The 26,703-nt window shown below is 40.6% G+C and overlaps 1 protein-coding gene across 2 annotated transcripts in view; it reads right to left on the minus strand.

Annotated features, from left to right (window-relative positions):
• The window catches only part of VIRMA (vir like m6A methyltransferase associated), a 64,481-nt gene that overhangs the window by 27,243 nt on the left and 10,535 nt on the right, over window positions 1-26,703 (minus strand). For both annotated transcript variants that reach the window (XM_040993416.1, XM_040993426.1), the window contains exons 2-8: window positions 21,931-22,046; window positions 16,055-16,141; window positions 14,684-14,732; window positions 12,619-12,787; window positions 7,998-8,120; window positions 6,654-6,923; window positions 1,074-2,214 (exon numbers count right to left, since the gene is read on the minus strand). In XM_040993416.1, coding sequence (XP_040849350.1) covers window positions 1,074-2,214; window positions 6,654-6,923; window positions 7,998-8,120; window positions 12,619-12,787; window positions 14,684-14,732; window positions 16,055-16,141; window positions 21,931-22,046 — 1,955 coding nt within the window. The remainder of the gene's footprint in view (window positions 1-1,073; window positions 2,215-6,653; window positions 6,924-7,997; window positions 8,121-12,618; window positions 12,788-14,683; window positions 14,733-16,054; window positions 16,142-21,930; window positions 22,047-26,703) is intronic.

Below are 26,703 nucleotides of genomic sequence, written 5' to 3' on the forward strand. Positions count from 1 at the left end.
TATCCCAAGTTCCCACACTACCCACCACTTACACATTACTGCTCCTCTTGCTTCCATCACTGACCCACTGACCTTCTCCCACTACAGTCTATGCAGGTTGTCAGAACCCAGCCTGAAGGTTCACTTTGGACTTCTAAGGTTTTTCTTCTCCCAAAGCCATTGAAGAGCACTCAGACCACAGGCAGAAGAAACTAAGAAGCACATGAAAAAATTAAAGCCCCTGGTGGACAGACAAGCTTCAGTCAAAGCAGCCAAGAGTTGGTAGACAAATATCCCAGCCGAGTGTTTCAAACATGTAATTTAGAGACACTTCAACCAGTTCCTCAGAGTCCCTAGTTAGGCAAAGAAATAAAAAGTTCATGAACATCCTTTGCTAACGTTTCTCTTTCCCTCACTCTCTTTATGCGTAATTTACTTCTTAGGATAACCTTTCAAAAGAAAGAATGAGCACCCAAGACTATCACTCAAGTTATGCTTTTGGGGAACTCAAACTAAAACAAAACCAGGTAAGTTCAGTTGATAATAGTAATGAATAGATACAAATTTCAAAAAAGGAACAGTACGAACAGTACCTGTTTTCCTATCAAGTCCCAGATCAAGACAAAAGCTAACCACAGAAGAAATTAAATATTTAAAATGCCAATTTCCATTTTTACATTAGTTAGAAAATTAAAGATAAGTTGCTGGGAAAAAAAGGAAGACTCAAAAATTAAAACAAATTTAAAAACCCTTGGAGCAGACACTATGGAGCAGGTAAAACCATCACTGGGGACGTCCACATGCTCTATCAGGGTGGCTGGGTTCAAGCCCCCATGCTCCTGTGATACAGCTTCCTGCTAACGCAAACCCTGGGAGGCAACAGATAATGGCTCAAGCACTTGGTTTCCTGTGTCTAATATGAGACCCAGATGAAGTACCAGGCCCTGGCTTCAGCCTGGCCCAACCACAGCTACAGAAGGCAATAAGGGAGTGAACAAGCATATATATTTTTAAACTATAAAATTAATATCAAACACATAAAACTACTTCTAATGATTTGTAAAATGCATTGTTCCAAAACAAACGTATCTTACCTAAAGAGAACAGGATATGGATCATCCCTCTCTGGGGGTCCAGTAATCCGTGCCATTGTTGGGAAAGACTTAACGGGAGGCTGAATCATAGTATGAGGTGCAGTTTCCATTAAATGAAAGACTTCTTCAAGGAGATTAATAATTTTTTCTATTTCACCCTCACTTATATTTGAAGATTCCAAAAGATCTATGTCCATAGACGCTTCTGCCTCATTTTCATATTCTGGGTTTGCTCTCTCCAGTCCAGTGTCTGCATCATGATCAGGTTCATTGTGGTTAGGAACAGACGATGTCTTCTCTGCTAAATGGTCACCAAGTCTTTTAATTTCAGACAAAATTTCATAGAAATGGCATTTCTGAAGAATAGCTGAGCCAGCAGTAACAACCCTCACAGTCTGATCTAAAAGTATTAGCTCTAGAAGTTTCTGATAGCCGCTTTTTTCATTCTGCCTACCTCTTAAGAAAGCTTCCATTCCTTCTGTCATACTAATGACACTGTCCAAAGCTTTAAAGGCATTTAACTTAAGGGAAGATGAGACGTGATCAGCAAATAGGAGTTCAAACAATGCACTGATCACTCCTGCTTGTAGCAGTCCCATGACCCCTTGCGCTCCACATTCTGCTAGTGAGGACACTAACTTGGTCCCAGCTTTGAGCTGTCGGACATTTAAGGCAATGGGTTGGCGAAAGGCTACTTGTAAATTTAAAGCTTGCATGGTCCAGTCTACCAACTGGCCAAGAGAGTCTTGTTTCGTGTTTTTCAATTGCAAATAGCTTAATCCTTTTATTATTAAACTTGGAATTTCTTCCAAAGCAGTTACCCATTTTGCACCTCTGTCTTCCCGATACAAATCTAAGAGTTCAGTCAACTTCACCGAGGCTTCTATTGCTCCTGAATTTTCTTTATCTGGACCTTGATCCTTCATTCTACTGATTTCAATTTCAAATGTAGTCTTGTATGGACAGCTGAAGTGTAACAGTGGTACAAGCTCCCTATCATATGGGTCATATGTCATAGGAGGAACAGAAGCTAGATCTTCAGCAGTGTATTCAACATCAAAGTTCGGATACTTAAATGTTTCACGCTCCAGATCAGCAATTCCATCTTCATCACTGGAAATTTGTTCATAACCATCATCCCCTGAAAATCAGTTCGAATAGTATTTAAGCATTTTATCAGCGTTTTTTTCAATGTGTAATTCTGGCTTATAACAAATGTTACATAAAAATAGTGAACATTAAGAATTAATCATTTCCACTCAGAGGTCACCCACCCCCATTTGGATCTCCCACATGGGATGGAAGAAGCCCAAATCCTGCCTTGTAGGATCCAAGGTCATCAGAACAACAACCAGGAGCACTGAGCAGTCCGCAGAAACAGAAGAACAACAGTAAACCTCCTTCAGGACTAAGGAGAGGAGCTTTCTCTGGTCCTTGCCTGGTTCTGACTTTGGGTCCCCACCCTCTCTCGTAATGACCATCAGGATCACTTCAGAAACCCCTCAAAACAAACAAACAAACAAACAAAAACTAGAATAGACAGAGAACAGCAAGGAAAGCTTAGAAACACAGGAAACAGGCAGTGGGGATGCACTTATAACTCACTGGGTGGGACACAAAGATTAGTTACTCCTCACTAGGGTATTGAAGATTTCTCTGCACACCCCTTCTAAAACTATTCACCTAAACTGTTGACATATGTCTTGTTAGAGTTACAGAGTTAGACTACCTGAAAAACAGCAAGGTTCAGCAAAATCATGCCTCAACACTATAAACTGCTAAATACTAAAATTAAAATAGACATGAGAAGCTGAACAGTAATCTATAGACATTTTAAGGTGTATGGAAGCCAGTTGTATATAAACTAATAATTGAAATGTCAATGTAGAAGTCACAAGATGTGGTTCAGAACTTGCACTCTTTTTTTTTTCTCTCTTTTAACATATTGGTTACTCAATACCATATCAACTAATGCCATAATGTCATAAATTGTTACTGATGTAATGTCGGGGTTTTTAATTGATCGGGATGATACTCTGCCGGCTCTACCTTCAGACCAGAGATGGTCTCCCCAAGAAGGCATTGAACTTATCTGGACAATAAGATACTGGACGTTATGCTTGGTAAATGCTTGCAACGAAAGAATCTCAACTGAATTTGAACTGTGGTAATGCAATAAGGTGGAGGAATCCACCATGGGGTAGGGTTTGGAGAGGGATGGGGGAATCCCAGTGCCTATAAAACTGTGTCACATGATGCAATATAATCAATAATAAAAAAAGAATTAATGATTTCCTCAATAAAATAAGCATCCGCTGCAGCATTCTGTCAACAGTAACCAACATTTCATACACTCTAATAATATGGAAAAATCTTATATCTGGAGTCCTTTGCAGTGGCCCAGTAGCTAAAGACTTCGTCTCACATGTGCTGCTATCACGGGGTATGTCTGGATCAGGCCAAGGCACTCACCCATTTGTGAGACGTGGGCTGGGGAAAAAAAAAAAAGCATTGCTTGACATCCAATGGGGCATGCAAAAGCTTGGGCTGTGGGGCATGGCTGGCTGAGCTAGGCCGTAGTACCCACTTGTGAGTGTTGGAGCAGGAAGTAGGGCCATGTCAGGCTAGGCTGCAGCACCCACCAGAATGCAAGAGAACTGGACCTGGGAGTAGATTCTATATGGAAATTGTGAGCTCACCTCTAGGGAACTGCAGCACCTACCAGTTTATGTGGAGACTGGATGATGATGGGCCTAGCAGGGCTAGACCACAGAACTCACCTGACAAAAACCCACCTGACACTCAAGGGAGCTAGGGCCAAGAGAAGGCCAGGGGGGCCAGGGTGCAAGATCAACCTACACATGCAAAGGCCAGGACTGAGGGCAGAGCATGCTAAGCAGGGCTGCTGCACTTGCTGGCACAGGTGAGATCCAGGGCTAGAAGTGGCCAGGTAGGGAACTTGATATAGCTCCCACTGGGAAGCACAAAAGCCAAAGTTTCAGGCAGGCCAGGCCACGCAGAGCTATAGCACTTGGCTCAGCCTACCAGCAGGCATGCACAAGAGCAAGGAGAGGATGTAGGTTATGCCTGGCTTGGTGGGCTGCAACACTCACCAGCAAGAACTAAGACTAGATGGGAAAGCTAGGCTAGTCAAAGCACTTGCCAGTACATGCAAGACACAGGGCTGGGAATGGACCTAGTAGGGAAACTCTGGGGACTTCCCTGTTGGACTGTAGCTCCCACTGGTGAGTGTGAGAGGCAGGGCTGGATACAGACCAGGTTGGTAAAGGCTGCAGTACCTACTGGCAATGTGTGTGGACTGGGTCTGGGGTTGGGCCAGACTGTTATAGGCTCCATCAACCACTGGCACTTACAAGACCCAGAAAGGGTGTAGGACAGGCTGGGGACAAGGACATGACACTTGCTGGGTCCTATGGAGCCAGATCTGGTGAGACCCAGACTGGGTGCAGCCAGTCAGGTTGGGTTATAGTACTCACCAGTGAGTGTCAACATTGGGGGCCAGCCATGACGGTCTGGGTAGCAGCACCTACCAACACACGCAAGATTCATTTCTAGAAGTGGACCTGGTACAGGAACTTGGGGAACTCCCCTGCTATGCTGCTGATGTCACTCCCACTGGTGAGTGTGATAGCCAGGGCTAGACGCAGGCAAGACCAGACTGGGCAGCAACACCGCTTGGCATATGTGTGAGCTAGGTCTGGGTGCAGGCTAGGCAGGGTCAGTTAACAGTGCCCAGTGGTAAGAGCGAGAGTCAGGACAAGGTATAGGGCCAAGTCAGACTGAATCACAAAAATCTCCAGTTAACTTGAAGGCTGGGCATGGGCTTGCTGGGCTAGGATACCACACCCACTGGGGCACACAAGAGCAAGAATGGGTGCAGGCCAACCAAGCTAGGCTACAGCACCAGAGCTGGCAGGTAGCAGGTGGCAGGACTGCGTGCAATCATGTCGGGCTGGACCACAGTATGCCCTGGGAGACACAAGATCAAGGACTGGGAGCATGCCTAGCCAGGGAACTATGAGCACTCCCCTATTGGGCTTTACCTTCCGCTACTGAATACAAGAACCAGGGCTGGAGGCTGGCCAGGCTGGACAGGGCAGGAACACCTGCTAGCGTAAGTGAGATCTGGGTCTAGGAGCAGGGTGGGGTGGGTTGGGTTAAGCCACAGCAAAAATTGATTTTGAAGATGGACCTGGAGGTTATTGGAGGTCATCCCAACTAAGCCGCAGCACCTGCTGATATATATGAAGACCGGATCTGTGGTGGACTTACTGGGCTGGGGTGGAACTGATCAGGCAACTGCATCCACCAGTATGTGCACTGGCTGATGCACCTGACAGAGCGAAGTTGGCACTGCATTAGATGGAATCAAGTCTGGGTCACCCCAGGCAAGGTTTCTTGGGGGACTCCCCAACTACACTGCTAGACTTAGACCTTGGCCACAGGGAAAATTCACAGCATAAGTGATATAACCTTAGAGAGCATGCCTCATATGTTGAGACTGGGCTTCCTCAGCTGCTGATGCCTGTGCATCAGACAGCATGCACAGATGCATCACACAGACATGACAGTCATATATCTAGGCCAACAGAGTACATCAAGTGTCTCGTCAGAGGACGAAAAGCAGAACAGATTTAACAATTCTCCTGGCCAAGCTTTGCAGCATATTTTCGGGTCTGTGGATGCAGTATGGTGGACTTTGTCAGCCAGTAGACCAAGGAAAGATTTTCTCAACCATGGAGCAACAAAGCTGACAATGACTCAGAATTATCAAAACTACTCGAGGAAACCCTTGGAACACTCTTCCCACATCAGGATCTCTAAGGTAGCATCAAACAACTGATTCCAACCCCAGGTGATGATGCAGTTCGACAGCAAAGAGTGTCCCACTCTCCCACTTTCCCTGAAGACACAGGAAAGAAAAAAAAAACCTGAAACAGTTGCCCTACTCACCTTCCTTTATGACCTTCCTCACCCTGATCAGAAGCCCACACAGGCATGCATCCCTCTCAACTATGTAGATAATATTAAAAAAACTTTTTTAACAACAACAAAAAAAGAGCCAATAAACTTAAAGATCTTTCACTGTTTTTAAAAGAAAAATGAAGCTCAAGTAAATGACTATGCATACTGTTACATGTCCTTAAACACTTAAGCATTCCACCTAATACCACTTAAAATACCACTTGACTGTGAAAACAATCATCAGATCCCTAATAATCCACGTATTTGCTATATGACCCTGCTTCCCTGACTAAAATTGATGGTAAATATTGTCGGAAGTCAAACAGAATCTCTCCCACAGATGTTGAACATGAGAATTAGATACATCCAAACACCTTGGATGGTAAAATAGATCAAAGCTGTGAGGTGAACACACAAAACTCAGCAGATACAGAATGAAAGAGACCCACAAATCAAAGAGAAGGAAATTACATTTCTTGTCATGTCTTGAAGCTAAGCTATAATCTGACTCTTGGGTTAACTAAAACCCATTTATCTTTGCCATCTTTGGTCTCTGGTTCTTAAAACCAAAACACCCCAGTTCACATAACCCACCTTCACCCTCTTCATCCTCTTCACCTTCCTCCTCATCTTCCTCTTCCTCCTCAGGAATACTGTCTACTGTTTGCCGATCATCCTCATCCTCATCCTCCTCGTCCTCTACATCCACATCATCTTCATCATCTTCTCCTTCTTCTTGCTGCTCCTCTTCTACTTCTCCTTCATCAGAATATTGCCCTTCCTGAGGAACAGAATTCCGGTCAGGAGAAATGGGCTCAAAGTAGTCCTCTCTATGGGTAGCATCCTCTTCTTTGTCACCAGATGCTGGAAAATTGACAATGGAAGTGCAGATTACTTTAATGGCTTAAATAACATACAGCAGAATAAGACACTGCAAATATTTAATAGCATTTTACATAATATAGCTAACACCCTTAAACAGAGCAGTACAATTGCTTGCTTTTAAAAAATATCTTCCTAGCATTCCAGCAAGTGAAGACTTGTTGCAGTATGTGTCTCTACTCCCAAATAAAATGAAAGCTCCCAAAGAAAAGTTAAATGTAGCTTAGCAGTAAGATATTAGATTTTCTATCTTTGCCTATACTTACTATGTTATAATACTCTTAAATAGCAGAAAGTTAAACTTGTAATGTTTTTTAGGAACTATTATAAAACCGATAAGTTGGGGGAAATAGAAGGAAGGGAAAATGGCAAGGGAGAAAGAGGAGGTGGAGGGAGGAATACCTATCCTGATAAATCTACATCAGGGAAAATAGTAACAAAAATAAATAAAATTTGAAAAGAAAAAATGTCTAAGTCTAAACCTTTTTTTAAATAAAAATAAATTAAAAACACCTTCATATTGTTGCAAGCATCATGGCATAGTATCCTAAGCTTCTGCCTGAGACACCAGTATCCAATATGGGACACCAGCACTTGAATAGCAAGGACTATCAGTTGAGCCATTGTGCCAGGCTGAAAATAATCCTTTTTTTTAAAAAAAAAAAAAAAAGTTAGATATTTTCATATGGTAAGAATTAATTAACTATTTTACATTCTAATACCACAAGCCAATCCTTTTCTTTTTAGCTATCAATTACACATTTTTTTTAATTTTCCAATTTATGTACATACTATTTTTAAGTGATTGTCTTTTGTCCCTACCATTGTAGCACATTAAATACTAGCTTCAAAGCAAGGCTGACCTTGCCTCAAAAGAATTAAACCTTCATGTTAATAGAAAAAAAAAGAAATATGCTCAGGAGCAAACAAAAGGGATAATGCATTCATCAAGATACGATTACAGCATCTAATTCATATATTTAATCAAAAGTGCCATTTTATCTTTCATCATGGAAGTGGGGGAGGAGGAAAAGCTCAAGCAATGACTATTTATACCTGGCAAAGGCACAGGTTCATCTTCGTCATCATCAGGCGGAGGAGGTCCTGGAGGAGTCCTTGGTCCCCTTGGCTGTGGTCTTGGAGGACTTCCATTAAACTGATCCTCTTTCTCCCCATCAGCTACAGGTTATTAAACACAGAAAACCACCTTTAAATTTTCGAATATAATGAAATGCAAGCATTATAGAACACTTTTCATCAGCTGAATTTTCTATCTTCAAAATTTACTAATATACTTTCCTTCCCCAGTATCTTAACAAAATTTTGCTAATTAATAAATATTAGGATAGAATTTCTGACTTTCCACCAATCAGAACAATGTAGATGCTTAGGTATAATCCAGGGACATGAAGGTGAGACAAAGAGAAAGATCTTCCATCTGCTGGCTCACTCCCCAAGTAGTCATAACAGCCAGAGTTCAGCTGATCCAAAGCCAGGAGCCGGGAGCCTCTTCCGGGTCTCCCACATAGGTGCAGGATTCCAAGGCTTTGGGCCATCATCGACTGTTCTCCCAAGCCACAGGCAGGGAGCTGGATGAGAATGAGGATTAGAATTGATGCCCATATGGGATCCAGAGTGTGCAAGGCAAGGACCTTAGCTGCTAGGTTAGCATGCCCGGCCATAAAGCTTTATTTTCACACACAAAAGTACATAAATAAATGTCTAAATTTATTTTCTAATAGTCAAAACTGGACACTATCCACACATAAAAAGTTAAAACTATAAACATATTCCTATACTATGTAACAATACTCAGCAATCATAAAAAACTACAGGTCACAAAACAAAGCGAATGAACCTCAAAGAAAACTAAACTGACTATAAAAAATTCAGTCTCAAAAATGCTTAATACATTAGTCCATTTATATAACATTTGTGAAATGTGACAGAGATGGTGAACAAATGATGGGTAGAATGGGCACAGCTAAATAGGTAACAAAAGGAAATCTTGTGATAGTGTTAAGTATCTTGAACATAATGATAGTCATGCAAGTCATGACACAAAAGTGCACTGAGCCACATACGTATCACACACACAAATGAGTACATGTCCATCTGATGAATATGAACAAGTCCTACAAAATGCACCAGTGTCAATTTTCACCTAGAACAAGCTAATGAGTGCAAGGGGCTTGCACATACATTTTTTGTAATCTCCTGTAAGTCTATAATCACCACAAAGTAAGAATTAAAACAAACACATGAAACTTCAGCCCAAGGAGCAACTTTAAACAAGTTCCTAAGTTGAATACAATTTTTAGAGTAACCAGTAGGATAAGAGGATCTTCAAAAGCTTCATGGTAAATTCACATGAAAAAATTATTCATTTGCAATGCTTATACCAAAAATAACATACATTTTAATTCTACTTTTTCACAAACTTTCTAAAGCCTACTAATGCACAGAAGATACAGTGATAATATTACAAGGTCACAACTGGTTGAAAAAAAGACAACTAAGGGGTCAAAGTGTGGTATAACTGGTTAAGCAACCACCTGCATCGCCACAGCTGCTCCACTACCAATTCAGCTCCTTGCTTACATAACCTGGAAAGGCCACAAGATGGCCCAAGTCACTGGACGAGGATGGAGTTCCAGGCTTCTGGCTTCAACTTGGCCCAGCCCTGATCATTGCAGTCACTGCAGCAGTGAACCAGAGGATGGAAGACCTTTTTCTCTGTCTCTCCCTCTCTGTCATGCTGCCTTTCAAGTAAGAACATAATAATAAGGACAGAAAATGAATTCATTTCAATTGTAACTTCAAAAACGTGTTCCTGAATTTTCTTATTTCAACTACTTAAAATTATTAATAAAAATCTAGCTGCCTGCCTCATAAAAGGAAAGCCATACAGATGTTGTGGCACAGCATGTTAAGGTGACACCTGGAACACTCACCCAAATCAGGCTCCAGTTTGAGTGTTAATTTCCTGGGAGGCAACAGATGACTGCCTGAGTGCTTCTGTCCCTACCACTCATGAAGGATATCAGAGGGAGTTCCTGGATTCTGACTGCAACTTAACTCAACTCTTGGTAATTGTAGAACATCTGGAGAGTAAACTAGTAGATACAAGATCAACCTCTCTCCCACCATCTTTCAAATAAATAAATAAATCTTTAAAAAATAAAGTAGGAGCCAGCAATAAGGCACAAGATTAGCCAAACCTGTGCCAATTTCAGTTCCAGCTACTCCACTTCCAATCCAGCTCCCTGCTGTTGCACCTAGGAAGGTAGCAAAAGATGGCCAAGTGCTTGGGATCCAGTCACCCATGTGAGACACCAGATGCAATTCCAGGCACTTGGTTTCAGCCTGGACCAGTCCCAGCTGTTGCAGCCACTTGGAGAGTCAATCAGAGAAGCAAGACCTTTCTCTCTCACCTTCAATTAACTTTTGAATAAGTAACTTTCAAATAAATAAATTGCTAAAAACAAACAAAAACATAAATGAGAAGCTGACATGGTGGCTCAACAGGCTAATCTCTCTGACTCACAGTGCCAGCATTCCATATGAGCACCAGCTGTAGTTGTAGCTGCTCCATTTCCAATCCAGCTTCCTGCTTACAGCCTGGGAAAGCAGCGGAGAGTGGCTCAAGTCCTTGGGACCCTGTACCCATGTGGGAGACCCGAACAAGACACCAGGCTCCTCAATTCCAGCCATTCCAGCCATTGGGGAGGGAACCAGCAGATGGAAACATTCTATCTCTCTCTCTCCGTAAAACTGCCTTTCAAATAAAAATGAGTGTTTTTAAAAAAACAAAAGTAAAGCAAGTGAAATACACTGAAAAAAATCTCATTTTTCCTGTTTCAATTAATAGAAAGATCTCAAAATGGGATAAACCTGCTTGGCTCAGATTTTCACATCCAAACAAATGTGCCACGTACTTCTGGGAGTGTGTGTGTGTGTGTGTGGGGGGGGGTTCATTAACATAAATATTTCAGAAAACATAACAACCTTCCTATTATTCTTTTAGAGATATTTTTAGAAAGAATCTTTTTGCAAGACAGAGCACTCCCATCTGCTGATTCACCCCCTCAAATGGCTAGCTGGTGCTGAAATGAGGCTAATGTCAAACCAGAAATTCAATACAGGTTTCCACTGGGTAGCAAGGACCCAATTATCTGAGCTTTTATCTGCCATCTCCAGGATCTGCATTAACAGGAATTGGAAAATAACTCCAAGAGTAAACATAAATAACCAATGACTTGCATGATCATTTAAAAACCCACAGATCAATTTCAAACTTCTGATAGAGGGAAGTAGTTAAGACATCCACAGCCACACTTTGCATGTCACGTCAAAGTGCCTAGATTCAATACTTGCCTTTGGCTCCTACTCCCACTTCCTGCTAATAAATAATAAACCCTGGAAAGGAAGAGTGACGGCTCAAATAATTGGGTATCTGCTACCTAGGTGAGAGACCTCAAATAAGTTCAGGCTTCGACTTGGTCTAGCCCCAGTTGTACCAACTGGGAGAACAAACTAGCAAACAGGAATCCTTTCCACTATTTTTGTCTGTTAAAACAATTGTTTTAAAGATTTATTTATTTTTAATACAAAGTCAGATTATACCGAGAGGAGGAGAGATAGGAAGATTTTCTGTCCGATGATTCACTCCCCAAGTGAGCGCAATGGCCAGTGCTGTGCTGATCCAAAGCCAGGAGCCAGGAGCTTCTTCTGGGTCTCCTATACGGGTGCAGGGTCCCTAGGCTTTGGGCCGTCCTCAACTGCTTTCCCAGGCCACAAGCAGGGAGCTGGATGGGAAGTGGAGCTGCCGGGATTAGAACTGGTGCCCATATGGGATCCCGGCGTGTTCAAGGCAAGGACTTTAGCCGCTAGGCCACCATGCCAGGCCCAAAACAATTTTTTTCTAATGCTAAAAGCTCTCTAGAGGAAGAAAATGCACCCTTTCAACATAGAAAAAATGAAACGACCGTTACAGTGGTATGCAGCAATAGCATCTCATACAGATACCAGTGGTTCCAGTCTTGGTTGCTTCTGCTAATGCACCTAGGAAAGCAGCAACGTACAGCCTAAGTGTTTGGGCACAATACTCAGGAGGAAGATTTTAAAATGAGCTCCAGGCTGCAAGCTGGCCCAGTTATTGCAGCCATCTGAGGAGTGAACCAGTAGATAAAAGCTCTCTTTCTGTGTGTGATCTCTCCTTATCTCTCTGTAACTCTGCCTTTCAAATTAATTTTTTTTTAAAGTGGAAAACAGGTATCACGTCTTAAGCAACGTTCAAAAGGTATAAAAGTTCTTTGAATTACCTTTTTTTCTTTAAACATTTATTTATTTGAAAGCGTGACAGAAAAAGAGGGAAAGAAATCATTCATCTGCTGGTTTACTCCCCAGATGCCTCCAACAACTAGGGCTGGGCTCTCCTGAGGCCAAGAGCTGCACAAAGGCAGGAAGCCAAGTACTGGAATTCCCACCTCCTGCCTTGAAGGCACATTAACAGACAGAGAGAAGCATGGGGTAGCCAAGTCAAACTCTCCGATGTAAGAAGTGGACACTATAAGGAGGAGCTTAACCTTGCTGCACTGTGACACTTACTGTTGAACTACCTTTCCATACCTTAACAGACCTACATTTCACTGCTAAAACAAAACAAAATTCTCACCATGTTTTGCATTCCTTTTTAAACTTGGTTGTGGCTGGGGAGGTGGTGGAGGTGGAGGTGGAGGTGGAGGCGAGTCTCTGTCGTGACTTATCACTCGATCCACTGACCCATATATCGCCAGTGTCAGACAATTGTACCAGCCTCGGAGCACCAGACCATCAGTATTCACCTGATTGTGAACAGGAAAAAGCATTGCAGATTATTTTAACATGCTGGAAGTATGTTGTTGCCAAGTTAACTTATGCTTCAACCAAGTCCTTAAATGTAGGCTGAAAAGGCAAAAGCCAACATTGGTGAAATTCACTTATAGATACAGCTTTTATACAGCCTTCCAAAGCCACCACAACTAAATTTGTCCTAAGACTACATCTCATTCCTATAGTTTTACGTTAATCCTGTTGAAAGAGCACAAAATATACCTAGACTCCTGAGAGAATAGAAATGAGAATGAAAAAAAGGTGGGCGTTATCGCTAATTAATAACTTGATCTCCAATAATTACAAGTCACAAAAATGACAAAAACACAAATGGTGCCACAAACACGCAATTCATAAAATTGTGCAGTATTCTTCTTACATGGCCAAATCACAAATCCAAGTATACTTAATGAATACATATTGTGATTTAGAAAAAAGGGATCCAGAGGCAGGATGCAAATTGTTTTATTAAAAAGAAACTTTTTCATTAAAAACAAACGTTTACTAATGCCATCAACTACAAATATTTCCTTGTAAAATAATACCTAATGCTTTTCAGAGCCTTATCACCAAGATCTGAGTATTAATCACTACACGTTTGATCAGAAATGATCAAAATAAACACAATGATTGACTTTTCACGAATATGAAGAGCCTGCCCCAGGAAGCAAAGTGGCTGACATCTAAACTTTCTTTTCACTCCCGGTATTGGGTAAAGATGAACTAAGCATTGTGGGACCCCTTCTGCAGACACAACGAGGAAGAAACCATTATTGTCCTTGCTAGACTGCACAGGGAAAGCAGGGACCAGAAAGCAGCTTAAAAGACTATAGACAGGGCCCGGTGGTATGGCCTAGCAGCTAAAGTCCTTGCCTTGAACACGCCAGGATCCCATATGGCGCTGGTTCTAATCCCAGCTGCTCCACTTCCCATCCAGCTCCCTGTTTGTGGCCTGGGAAAGCAGTCGAGCACGGCCCAAAGCTTTGGGACCCTGTACCTGTTTGGGATACCCGGAAAAAGTTCCTGGATCCTGGCTTTAGATCGGCATAGCATCGGCTGTTGTGCTCACTTGGGGAGTGAATCATCGGGCGGAAGATCTTCCTCTCTGTCTCTCCTCCTCTCTGTATATCTGACTTTCCAATAAATAAATAAATCTTTAAAAAAAAAAAAAGACTATAGACAAGGACTGACAGATTATGGAAACACAAATTTCATTGGAAGGAAGACACACAAGTCGGAAGATAAATTTTAGTCTAAACTAAGTATGATGATAAGGATTAAATACTCATGTCTTCAAAAATCAGACGACGAGCTGAATGATACCATACTAGATCGCAATTATTTTTACATTTCAGATCTTTCACTAAATCTCCTAGAATTACATTTACTATAGCAACAAAAATGTATAAACTTTTGTTTTCAAAGAAATATAAGCTATGTATTTCATAAAGAAACATTAAATAAAGCAGAGTAGCACCAAGTAACACTTTTATCTACCTGTCAACTATTGAATGTACCTACATAGACCAAACAAAGAGAAGCACAATGCTAACCTATTATGGCTAAAATATGAAATAAAGAAATGGTTTACAGTAAAGACTGCCATTACAATGTCACTGCTCCATTTTTAAATAATCTCAAGGTCTTCCTCTCTTGCAGCCCTGACACAGACTGCTGAGGGAGAAGGTTTCTGGCCCAAATAAATTTTGCTTTGTTTAAATAACATAAAATAGTCTCTAGAAGTGACATACTGTAGCACTACAAAAAGTAAACTCACACTTTGCAACAGTTATTGATATGGGTCAAAAATTCCAGAGGGAGGTGATAAATAACAGCAATGACAAGTTGAAAAGCGACTGCACAATTACCTTTGAGTTGGGTCTAAAGATGATGGAAGTATTCTCATCATATTCCAGGCTGTCAGAAAGGAGGAATAAACAAACAGGTTCAAGCACTGAATATCACAGTTCATGAAGAAGTCTTTTCTATATTTCAACACAATCAAATACTAGATTTATGTTTTGACTTACTAAGTAAGTCACAAGTTTGGTTTTAATTTAATATCCACTCTATTATTGCAAAAAAAAGGTAAAATCAAACTCAGAAACTATGTTTGAGGTGAACATGAACATCATTTTTTTTTTCAAAGCAATGCAGTAATTCTCAAACAAAGCAGAGAATCAATGCATTATAGTCCTAAAACATATGCACTGTAGGACTAGCCACTGTAGTACAGCTGATACAGTTGGCACGAACAATGCCAGTGTCCCATATGGGCACCAACTGAATCCTGGCTATTCCACTTTCAATCCAACTCCTTGCAGACAGCCTAGCAAAAGCAGTGAAAGATTACCCAAATGTTTGGGATCCTGCCACTCACTTGGGAGACCCAGATGAAGCTTCCAGCTCCGGGCCACTTCCCAGCCCTGTGCTGGCTGCAGTAGCCATCTGGAGACGGAACAGTGGATAGAAGATAACTTTCTCCATCTCTCAAACTCTTAAAATACCTATTCTTATCAAGCAGAAAAACACCTCAAAATATTAAAAATCAGCTGTCTCTTCTTATGTAAATTCCATATAAAGATTTCATTTTATACAAGGGTACAACTTAATAATAACATAATAATGAGAAGTTCCAAGAAAAAAAATGAATAAAGTCTAAGAAACTTAGAACTCTCCTAAGGATAGACATTTTTTTCACATTTAAGCTGCCTTTATCTTTTGCAGATATTACAACTACTTCTAATAATAATTAGCATGTATTAAATAATGCAAAGTGAGTCATTAATAAAGATCTCAATTCTAAAAAGTGACTGAAATTTTATATTGTGCAGTAGTGTGGGGTGAGACACATACAACATATTACCTCTTAATGTATTTATTTCCTTAAGAATTGAAATAATCTAACCAAATTAGGAATATTAAATCATGACAGTATCACGTGCATAAGAAATGCAAACAAATCTTAAAAATAAAAAAGAAATGCAAACAAAAGATGGCCAAATTCTAACATATTTGAAACTTACTTTGAGAATAAACTCAACATCCCCTTAGAACTCAATACTGCTAAATAAATCTTTCACTCTTGGATCTACTACAGATAATCCTTTTTCTGTTATCCAAATAAATAAATAAATAAATAAATAAAATCCACTTTTCCTAGTAATTCATGAGTTTGTGGTGAAAATTACATAGCAAAAAAAAAAAAAAAAAAAAAAAATTACATAGCAAGTACATACCTTCCCAACCTATCAAAAACAGGGGCACTTGGCTTGCTTACATTGTTGAAGAACAAGTCTAACTGAAATGTGTGAGGGGATGTCTCCCTGTAAATAAAACAAAGTTGACATGTCAGCCTTCATAACAATCAGTTGCTATATCACAACAAAAGCAGTCAGTATAAAATCAATAGCAATTCTATGATTAGGATATAATTTTGTATATATTTTTTTAAGATTTATTTATTTTTTATTGGAAAGGTGGATAAACAGAGAGGAGGAGAGACAGAGAGGAAGATCTTCCTTCCGATGGTTCACTCCCCAAGTGGCCGCAATAGCTGGAGCTGAGCCACTCCAAGATCAGGAGCTTCTTCTGGGTCTCCCACGCAGGTTCAGGGTCCCAAAGCTTTGGGCTGTCCTAGACTGCCCTCCCAGGCCACAGGCAGGGAGCTGGATGGAAAGCAGGGCTGCTGGGATTAGAACCGGCACCCATATGGGATCCCAGCATGTTCAAGGGGAGGACTTTAGCCACTAGGCTAAGCTATCGCACAGGGTCAATACTTCTATAATTTAAATTAACAAGCTTACCCAGCTATATTTTATGTGATTTTACTACATCCAATTTGCAAGTAGCCAAACGTTCATGTATTAGCAAAAATAAAATTTTAATAAAATATTTTCACCTGCTATTTTATTATTTTTAAATGTTGTACACTTTCTTTTTTTAAAAAAAAATGTATTTTACTTTTGTTTGAAACAGAGTTAGAGATCTGCTATCTGCTGGTTCACTATCCAAATTGCCCCCAAAGCCAGAGCAGGGACAGTCAGAAGCCAAGAGCCAAGAGCTTCTTCTAAGCCCTGATCCTTGAGAATCATCTGCCACTTTCCCAGGTCCTTAGCATGAGGCTGGATCAGAGCTGAGCAACCAGGACTCGAACTGGTGCTTATATAGGATCCTGGTGCTGCAGGCAGAGAAGTAACAACTGACCCATCCACCTGCTAGTATTTTAAATATCTAAATTTGGAAATGTATTTTAAAGCTAAATTGTTCAGAAACTGATCATATAATTCTTACATATCAATTTCAGTACTAAAAAAATTAAGAAGTAGCTTTAAATAGCATATTACAACTTTACAATTTTACTTCAACTTAATCTACAGTAATAAAAGACTATAATAATAATTTTGGCATTAGACCCATACATTGAAATTTTCATAGCAACAATTTATACAAATATTTTCAGAGACTATAAAGTTAAAATTGAAGCCTATTTAATTTGCGTAAATCTTGCTACAGCTTGATGTAAAAGATAATGTCCTGGGCCTGGGAATGTGGCATAGTAAGTAAAGCCACCACTTACAACACTGACATCACATATGGGCACCAGTTCATGTTTCTACTGCCTCACTTATGATCCAGCTCCCCACTAATGATTTGGGAAAAGAGGATGGCTCACACATGAGGGAAGCCTGGATGAAGTTCCTGGTCCAGTCTGGTCACTGCAAGTGGCTAGGAAATGAATCAGTAGCTGGGAAATGAACTAATGGAGAGAATTCACATTTTCTACAAAGTGTTTCTATGGGGATACTGATATGTGAAAACAAGATTTGCTTTCAAGAAAATACTCACCATACTATGAAAATTAAAGGGGCTGGCACTGTGGTATAATTGGCAAAGGTGTCACATGCAATGCCAGCATCCTACACAGGCACTGGTTCAAGTTAACTCCGTGCTAATGCACCTTGGAAAGCAGAAGATGGCCCAAGTGCTTAGGTCTCTGACACCCACATGGGAGACCCAGAAGCAGCTCCTGGTTCCTAGCTTTGGACTGGCCCAGCCCTAACTGCTGTGGCCATTTGGGGAATGAACCAGCAGATGGAAGATCTGTTTTCTCCCTCTCTCAGAAACTCTACCTTTCAGATAAATAAACCATTAAATTTATTTTTAAAAACCTAGGGGTCTCCCCTGAAGACACTACTCAAATAAATTACAGCAGTCACCTATTAGATTGTGTAGCTATTAAAAAATTATACATTCAAATATTATTAGCTAACATGAAAGTACTCCTCATATAGCATTAAATGGTCCCGTGGTTAATTCCACACTAGAGTGCCTGCTCTGAGTGTCAGTCCCCAGGTCCCTGCTGATGCACCTGAGAAAGCAGCAAATGACAGCCCAAATGTTTGCCCCTTTGCTACCCACACGGGAGACCCAGATGGCAACCCCAGCTTCTGGCTTCAGCCTGATCATCGCAGCATTTGCCGAGTTAAATCAGTGGATAGAAAATCTGTCTCTCCCTCTCTCTGCCTTTCAAATAAATAAATACATCTTCCAAAATGTTAAATGAAATAAAGGAATACACAAATACATACAGTAGAATCAGATTAGAAGTACACACTTAGCTTAAATGAAACAAAAATCATATGTAATTCTCTGCATCTTGCCCTTCCTCTTCAAATAAGACCCTGGCCTCAAACATCTCAAGAAAAAAAAAAAGTTGGAATGGGGAACTGGGGGTGGGGAAAAGTTGAAGTATAGTTTTCTTTAACTTTTCATTCCCTCCTCCCCCAACTCCAGTCCTAGTCACTTGAAAACAAAACAGGGACAGGCATTTGGCAGAAGTTCAAGACTGCCACTTGGGAATCCATACCCATATTGGAGTACTTAGTCCTGACTCCCATCCTGTGCCTGGAACTTCATCCAAGTCTCCCACACAGGTGGCCAGGTCCATACATTTGGGCCATCCAACACTGCTTTCCCCAAGGCATCATCAGGCAGCTGGATCAGAAGCAGGGTAGCAGGAACACAAACCAATACCCATATGGATTGCCAGCCATCACAGGCAGCAGCTTTATCCACTATGCCAACTCCATTAACAATGTATTGTTTCTGATGCCTTCATATTTAGTTATCATAAAACAAGCACACAGGGCCAGCACTGTGGGTAAAGTCCCTGCTGATGTACCTGAGAAAGTAGTGGAAGAAGGCCCAATCAGTGGAACACAGCAGGATTTCCCTGCATGTACAAGAGAGACTCAGAAGCAGCTCCTGATTGCTGGCTTCAATCTGGCCCAAGCCCTAGCCACGGCGGCCATTTGCGGAGAGAATCAGCAGATGGAGGACCTCCCTTTTGTTTCTTTTTCTTTCTCTCTCTCTCCATAATTGTGCCTTATAAAAATAAAATAAGAACATTCCTATATCCCAACTTGAGAAAAAGGAAGAGAGGAAATACTAACAAACAGGTCTACCCAATAAAGCTAATGGTAAAGAACCATTTTGCCTAGAGTGGCAGTCAGCCTCAAACACAACCCCCAATGACAAAGGGGCCAGGTACTCACTGTGCAGTCCCCACCCACACTGCACCAGTAGACCAGTAACCAACAGAACACAACAAAAGCAATGGTCTGAGACTTCTGTTACTAAGTAATGAAACCCCAAGGTTTCTATCCTAGACAAACTCAGCCTCGGATCACTCTCTCTGCAGTAACTCTTGTTAAGACCAAAGTAACCACATGGAAAGGATCTTCGGGCAAGGTATTGAAGTCTCCTGCCGGCAGACAAAGGCGGAAGCCTCCAAGCAAATTCTGCAGCCTCGCTCACATCTGAAACTGATGCTCTGACCTCTATCTTAACTTCATGAGAGAACTTGAGCCAGCTAAGCCACCCCTAGATTACAGCCCTCTGAAACAATATGAGGTAATACATACTCACTATCTTAGGCTGATAAACTTGCTCAAATGGGTCATGGAGCAACAGATAACTAATAGTTCCTTTTTGTCCAATACTAATCTAATCAGAGAAGATGATTGGCAGAAAGCTCTGCAGTTCTGCAGTGAAGCAAGCTAAGCAACCATTTGCACCACAGGTATTCCGTGGGGCGGGGGGGGGGGGTGGTTCCAGACCCAGATGCTCCATTTCCTGTCCAACTTCTTCGTAAAGTGCCTCAAAAAGCAGAAGATGACCCAAGTACTAGTACCCCTGACACCCACAGGGGAGACCAAGAAGGAGTTCCCAGCTCTTGACTTCAGCCTGGCCTGACCCAGGCCTGACTACTGTGGTCATCTGGAGAGTAAGCCAGTGGACAGATAGATCAGTCTTTCCCTGCTTAGTGAAAATAAAAATTAAAAAGGCTAACAGATGCACTATCATCACCACTTCTCAGGCTTGGGGCTAAGATCAGGTGTAGATACACTATCATGATGCTATCTTTCTCATTGTCTGCACACTTCCCTTTACAGAAAAGCTAGAAAGAAAACTGGAAAAATAAGTATTTAAAGGAGGGGGAAAGGTATGAAGTCAATTAAGTGAATGCTAATCACAAACATCAATTTTGTATGTTTTAATTTTTGAATAGCATATTTGAAGATTTTATAGTAATTAGTAACTGTTGCTCACAACTATGAAGAATTGGGCTCGTAAGCTGGAGCCCACAAACAGGTTAACTCTTTCATGTAACAAATTCAGTTTTCCACAACATATGTAGAATGAAATAAGGTACTAACACATAAGATTAATACCTAGACCATATGTTTAAAACTTACGTAAGAGGTTCCTATTACATACATCAATGTTTTAAAAATCGGGATTTAGATTTTAGCCTATGTAATTAAAATCAGAAGATATTAATTATTCATGTCACAACAACTTCCTATTTTAGATTAGGTGTTAAAAGTTATCTGTGCCTGCATGTCAGGAACTATTTATTTACTTAATTTCCAATCAAATCCTGAGAAGACTTTAAATAATTGTTTATTAATCATAATTAATGGCAAATTTGAACCTATTCAAAAAGACAACGCCTAAGATCAGTCATGAAAGCAAATACTATGAAATAATGCAATAAATATATATTAATTTAATAAGAAATGTATTCCTAAATATTCATTCTTATTATTAAGGGGGAAATAAGGTTTAAAATAATTCATCTACTTTACTAATCCATCCTACAATATTTAAGAAAAAGATTCTTTGAAAAGAAGCATCTTAGTACTTAAATCAAATAATTTACTGTTTCCAAGTTTATGACTTGATTATACATTACACAGAAAACCTAAAATTACAATAAGGCACAACCATAACTAAATAAAGTCTTAGGGTTTTTATTATGTACAAAATATTAAATATTCACTTTTAAAAATGTTTCTGAAGCAAATCCTTGGTCAAGAAGAAACTATTTTTTTAAGATCTATTTTACTTTTATTGGTAAGTAAGATATACAGAAAGGAGGAGAGACAGAGGAAGATCTTCCATCCATTGATTCACTCCCCAAGCAGCCACAATGGCCAGATTGGTGCCAATCCGAAACCAGGAGCAAGGAGCCTCTCTCAGGTCTCCCACACAGGTGCAGGGTCCTCAGCTGCTTTCCCAGGCCACAAGCAGGGATGCCAGGAATAGAACAAGCACCCATATGGGAACCCGGAGGATGCAAGGCAAGGGTTTTAGCCACTAGGCTACCATGCCGGGCCCAAGAAGAAACTTTTAAAAAAGTATTCTACTTTATCGATTCTTAAGAACTTGCAGGGAATCAAATAAAGGATGGTGTATGCTTTTGTTTGGGGAAAAAAAGACAAAGTGAAGGGCAGGACTTTGGCACAGCAGTGAAGATGTCACTAAGGGATACCTTTATCCCGTATGACAGACTGTGTTTGGGTCCTAGCTCCACTCCCAATCCCAGGGCCCTACATCATAAAACCTGGGAGGGGAGGTAGCAGGTGGCAGCCCAAGAACTTGGGTCTCCACTACCCATATGGGAAACCCAGAGTTCCTGGCTTCCAGTTTCCACTTGACCAAGATTATAGCTCGTATTTAGTGAGAACCAGCCTTGTGTAGGAATGTGTGTGTGTGTCCTTTTCAAAAAAATAAACTTAAAAAAAAAAAAAAAAAAGTGCTGACTTACCCATATGCCCTGCTGTCAGGTAGGCTGCTGTGGGCTCTTACTCCTGGGGGTATAACTCGAACTTCATTGATATAAACCACACATGGAAAGCGAACCACATCTATATGAGAACTTTGCTTTAAAAAAAGAGAAAGACCATAAGCAAAAACACTTTCTCAATTCAGCATGTATTCATATTTATTTTATTGCAGTTGCAGAACTTTAAAATAACCTTAAAACAAACCCCATAGGTTAAATGTTTTATTTTTTACAATGCTGCATAAATCAATTTTTAAAAATAGTTGATCAGAAAAACACACCAAAGTAAGCCTCTCAATTAGTGAAACATTTTCCGTGGTGCATTTGGCTTCCTGCTGATATTTTGCTTATCAATAGAGCCATAATTCTTTATCTGGTGCCAGCTGCCTTTCAAAATACCGATTTCCTGAAGCTTGAGGAAGCTAATATGATATAATCACTGCATGTTACAGAAGACTCCCAGTAGCTTGTAGCATAGTATGTTGTAATCAGAACATTACTATTTCTACAGTCACATTCATCACTAAATAAGAATTATAGCTAACGTCATACCAGTTCAATTCAGAATGTTCATTCAAGGCAGAATTTTCTTATCATTTAAAAAAATCCCAAACTAAGAATTTACCATAATAAAATAGCATAAACTCCTTTTAGAATAAATCATAAATATCATCTGACATGATTAAACAAATGTAGGTATTGGACAATAATTTTTTTCACATTATTTTAGAGCAATTTTATTTTACATCAACTTTTCCTAACAGTTCAGCCACTAAGCTTCCCATCGAGCTCCCAGCTTGTGGCCTGGGAAAGCAATAGAGGACAACCCAAAGCTTTGGGACCCTGCGCCCAGAAGAAGCTCCTGGCTCCTGGCTTAGGACCAGCTCAGCTCTGGCCATTGGGGCCACTTTGGGTGTGAACCAACAGATGCAAGATCTTTCTCTGTGTCTCTCCTTCTCTCTGTAAATCAAACTTTTCAGGAAAAAAAAAATCTTAAAATGTTATACACATACACACATACATACTTTAGGTACTCAGCACACTCAACACATAGCACAGATTTATGTATTTACCTCACACTTTGGTTGTATATTTCCTTCTAGTAATGAACTCTTGCACTTAAAAAGCCTACCACACAGCAGTCATTTACTCACATCACTAAGAAATCTCATTTATATGTACACAGGAAGCTTAGAACAAATGTTTATCAATTCTATATTGCTTACCTTTGCCCTCAATTAAATGATATTAGTACTACTTAAGGTGTACTTGCTGTGAATCTAAAAAGATGAATTTAAGGATTTAAAATATATTTTTTTCTTTATTAGCTGCTACTACTTTTATGAGATACTTATTTCTAAACATTAAATGTCTATTATATTCCAAATAAGCTAGGTTCTGAGCAAACAAAGACATAATCTCTATCACTTAGTAACAGAAAACCAACTGTGGTAGACAAACAGATAAACTGTCACGATACAGACTCATTCGGGTTGCTGTGAAAAGGCAGGAGTATTTACCTAACTCAGATTAAAAGCCAATGTTTGGGAGTGAGGACAGAAGTAGAATAACAAAGTTTCCCAAAAGAACTAGACCTTAGCAAATCAAGTCTTTAAGGAAAACAAGAATCGGCTGAAGGACAAAGGAAGCAGAAAGACCACATGAAGGACATGCAGAGAACTCAGAATGCTCCAGAAACCACAAGCAGGGTTCACCACGGCTGAAGCACATGGAAAGCAGGGCATAGTGGCTGAACCACCAACAAAATGAGAAGAGATTACATTCTCTTCTCCACCTAGAAATTCTTTAAAACCTGAGCCTCAGACCACTAAGAACCTCCACTTCAAGTAACAGATTCAGCAATCCAAACTGAACTTCAGTCCTGGCACCACCATTCAGACAATGCCAGAAACACTATCATCCTTGGCTTCCCATTCTGCCATTTAAATTAAATACAAGCCCTTGGACCCTAAACAGCTCTCAAATCTGTTTATTTCCCTACATTCCTGCTGTCACTTTTTTATAGTTCTACATACTAAACCACTCTAACCCAGAATTGACAGCAATAAAATCGGTCTCTAATTCACTCTACTACTGCAATGTGCCTCTTACCAGGTAGCTGCAAATTACATGCTTACCACACCCACTCATGCTCTTTTTCAACTTCATGCCTTCATTCATTCAAAGTAAACTTTATCTTCGTTCTGCTTGGAACTCCCTTCCTAATACTCTTCTGTGCCAATCCCTCCAGATGTCAAATTTTTCTTCAAAACTGAGCCTAATCAAGAATAGTCAGGTGCTTCTTCCTCAGGCCCAAAATTCCTTAAACTGAACTGTAATCGCCTCTTGTCTCTCCCATGAGAAGACAAGAGCTAGGGCAGGCATTGTAGCACAGTGGGTTACATCATCTGGGACATCCACATTCTGGATCAGAGTGCCTGGGACGCAGGACCAACTTTGTTTTTAATCCAGCTTCCTGCTTCTGTGCCCGGGAGGCAAGAGATGACCCAAGATGAACACTCAGAGTCCTGCCACCTCATGTAGAAGACCCAGATGGTGTCCCAGGCTCCCAGCTTCGGCATGGCACAGCCCTGACTGTTGTGGCTATCTGGGGAGTGGAAGAAAAGACAGAAGAGCTCTTTCACTTTCTTGCTCTTTCAAATAAAATTGTTTTTGAGAGAGAAGCACCAAGCCTCAGATTTCTAACATATTCATTAAATGAAAGAAGGACTTTTAGGAGGCAAATATTATAAGGTGATTATGTTCTCAGACTTTAAAAAAATGAACTCTACGAAGATAAGCTGACAGAAAAAAATCACTAAAGACATATAATCAAAGTGAAGGGATCGTGAGAAGAGAATGGTCAGATTTCAGCCCTCTGAATCAGTTATCTGTACTTGCACATTTCAAGGACACAGAACAGCTGCCGCCCTCCTTACTCTCCAATCCTTGCACCCGCTCCCTTAGCCATCTAGCATTTTCCTACCACTTCCATGATCACTTCTGCAGATGAGTTCCAAACTGGTTTCCTAAAGAAACTGGTAAAATGAACGACTTTTTAGCATCCGTCACTAACCTACAACTGTAATTTAACACAGCAACTGACTCTGGAAAGTAGCATTAAAAAAAAAACAAAAACCTGAAGATGTATATAATAAATCAACTTTGAGAACATTACATCAATGTAAAAAGCCAGAAACCTAAATGTTTGAAGACATCATCACTTAAATAAATATTACACAGCTAATAAAAATCAATATTAAAAACAAAATAACTAGGAAAAGAAACAGGATGGCCATGGGACAGGGAAGAAAGACTTACCTTTACTGTATACCCTTTTGTACCTTCTGAATTTGTACCTCATGAAAAGTACAATTACCTATTCAAATTTTTTAAAAAGGAAGTCCGCTTTTAAATGTTATAGGGGTATAAAGAAACCACAAAACAGTAATATAGTTTGGATCACTGATGTGAGTAATGAATATATGCATTAAGAAAATTACTAGATTTGGGCCCGGCGGCATGGCCTAGCAGCTAAAGTCCCCGCCTTGAACACGCTGGGATCCTATATGGGCACCAGTTCTAGTCCTGGCAGCTCCACTTCCCATCTAACTCCCTGCTTGTGGCCTGGGAAAGCAGTTGAGGATGACCCAATGCTTTGGGTTCCTGCACCAGTGTGGGAGACCTGGAGGAAGTTCCTGGATCCTGGCTTTGGATCGGTACAGCACTGGCCATTGCGCTGACTTAGGGAGTGAATCATCGGACAGAAGATCTTCCTCTCTGTCTTGCCTCCTCTCTGTATATCTGACTTTGTAATAAAAATAAATAAATCTTTGAAAAAGAAAAGAAAATTACTATATTTATAAATATAAGACTTACTTTTGGCTACAAAGTACAAAGTAAATACAGATTATAATGGAGTTAGGAGGAAAGAAAATCAATTCACTCACATTAACAGGAGTATCAAAACAGCATCTCCACTCATATACTTGTTTATCAAATAACCTTGTTCAAATATGATCTTAAACATTTATCTAACATGTTGGACCCGGCGCTGTGGCCTAGTGGCTAAAGTCCTCCTCTTGAACGCGCCGGGATCCCACATGGTCGCCTGTTCTAATCCCAGCAACCTGCTTCCCATCCAGCTCCCTGCTTGTGGCCTGGGAAAGCAGCCGAGGATGGCCCAAGGACCTGGGACCCTGCACCCCTGTGGGAAATGGGAAGGGCTCTAAGCTCTTGGCTTCAGATCAGCTCAGCTCCAGCCACTGCAGTCACTTGAGGAGTGAATCAGCAGACAAAAGATCTTCCTTTCTCTCTCTCTCTCCTCCTCTCTGTATATCTGACTTTCCAATAAAAAGAAAATAATTCTTTTAAAAAATTATCTAATATATTAAATTAAAGTTTAACCTTACATTCTTGTTTGCAAAGTTGTGGATATTTTTTCATTTGTTAGCTGCTTATTCTGTTTATGTTTTTAAGATGGGTGAGGGGCAGAAACCTACACTTTGGCAGAAGGGGATCTGCAGACTGCCACTAGTGCACATGCAATCAAGGCAGGCAGCAGGGACCCAGGTTGGTATGCCACACCACTGGAGGACCGGGCTACTGCATGGTCGCGGGCATGAGAGGGGCCTACAGATTGCTCTAGTGGATATTGGATGTATGAAAGAGAAGACCACTGAGGGAGAACAGTTCAGGAAAGAAATGACTTCCGTGGGACTTGTACTGACTAAACTACTGCACTTGTAGGTAAAT

Source organism: Ochotona curzoniae, unplaced genomic scaffold (genome assembly GCF_017591425.1).
Source record: "Ochotona curzoniae isolate NIBS_2020 unplaced genomic scaffold, NIBS_Ocur_1.0 contig_1071, whole genome shotgun sequence".
Classification (NCBI taxonomy): domain Eukaryota; kingdom Metazoa; phylum Chordata; class Mammalia; order Lagomorpha; family Ochotonidae; genus Ochotona; species Ochotona curzoniae.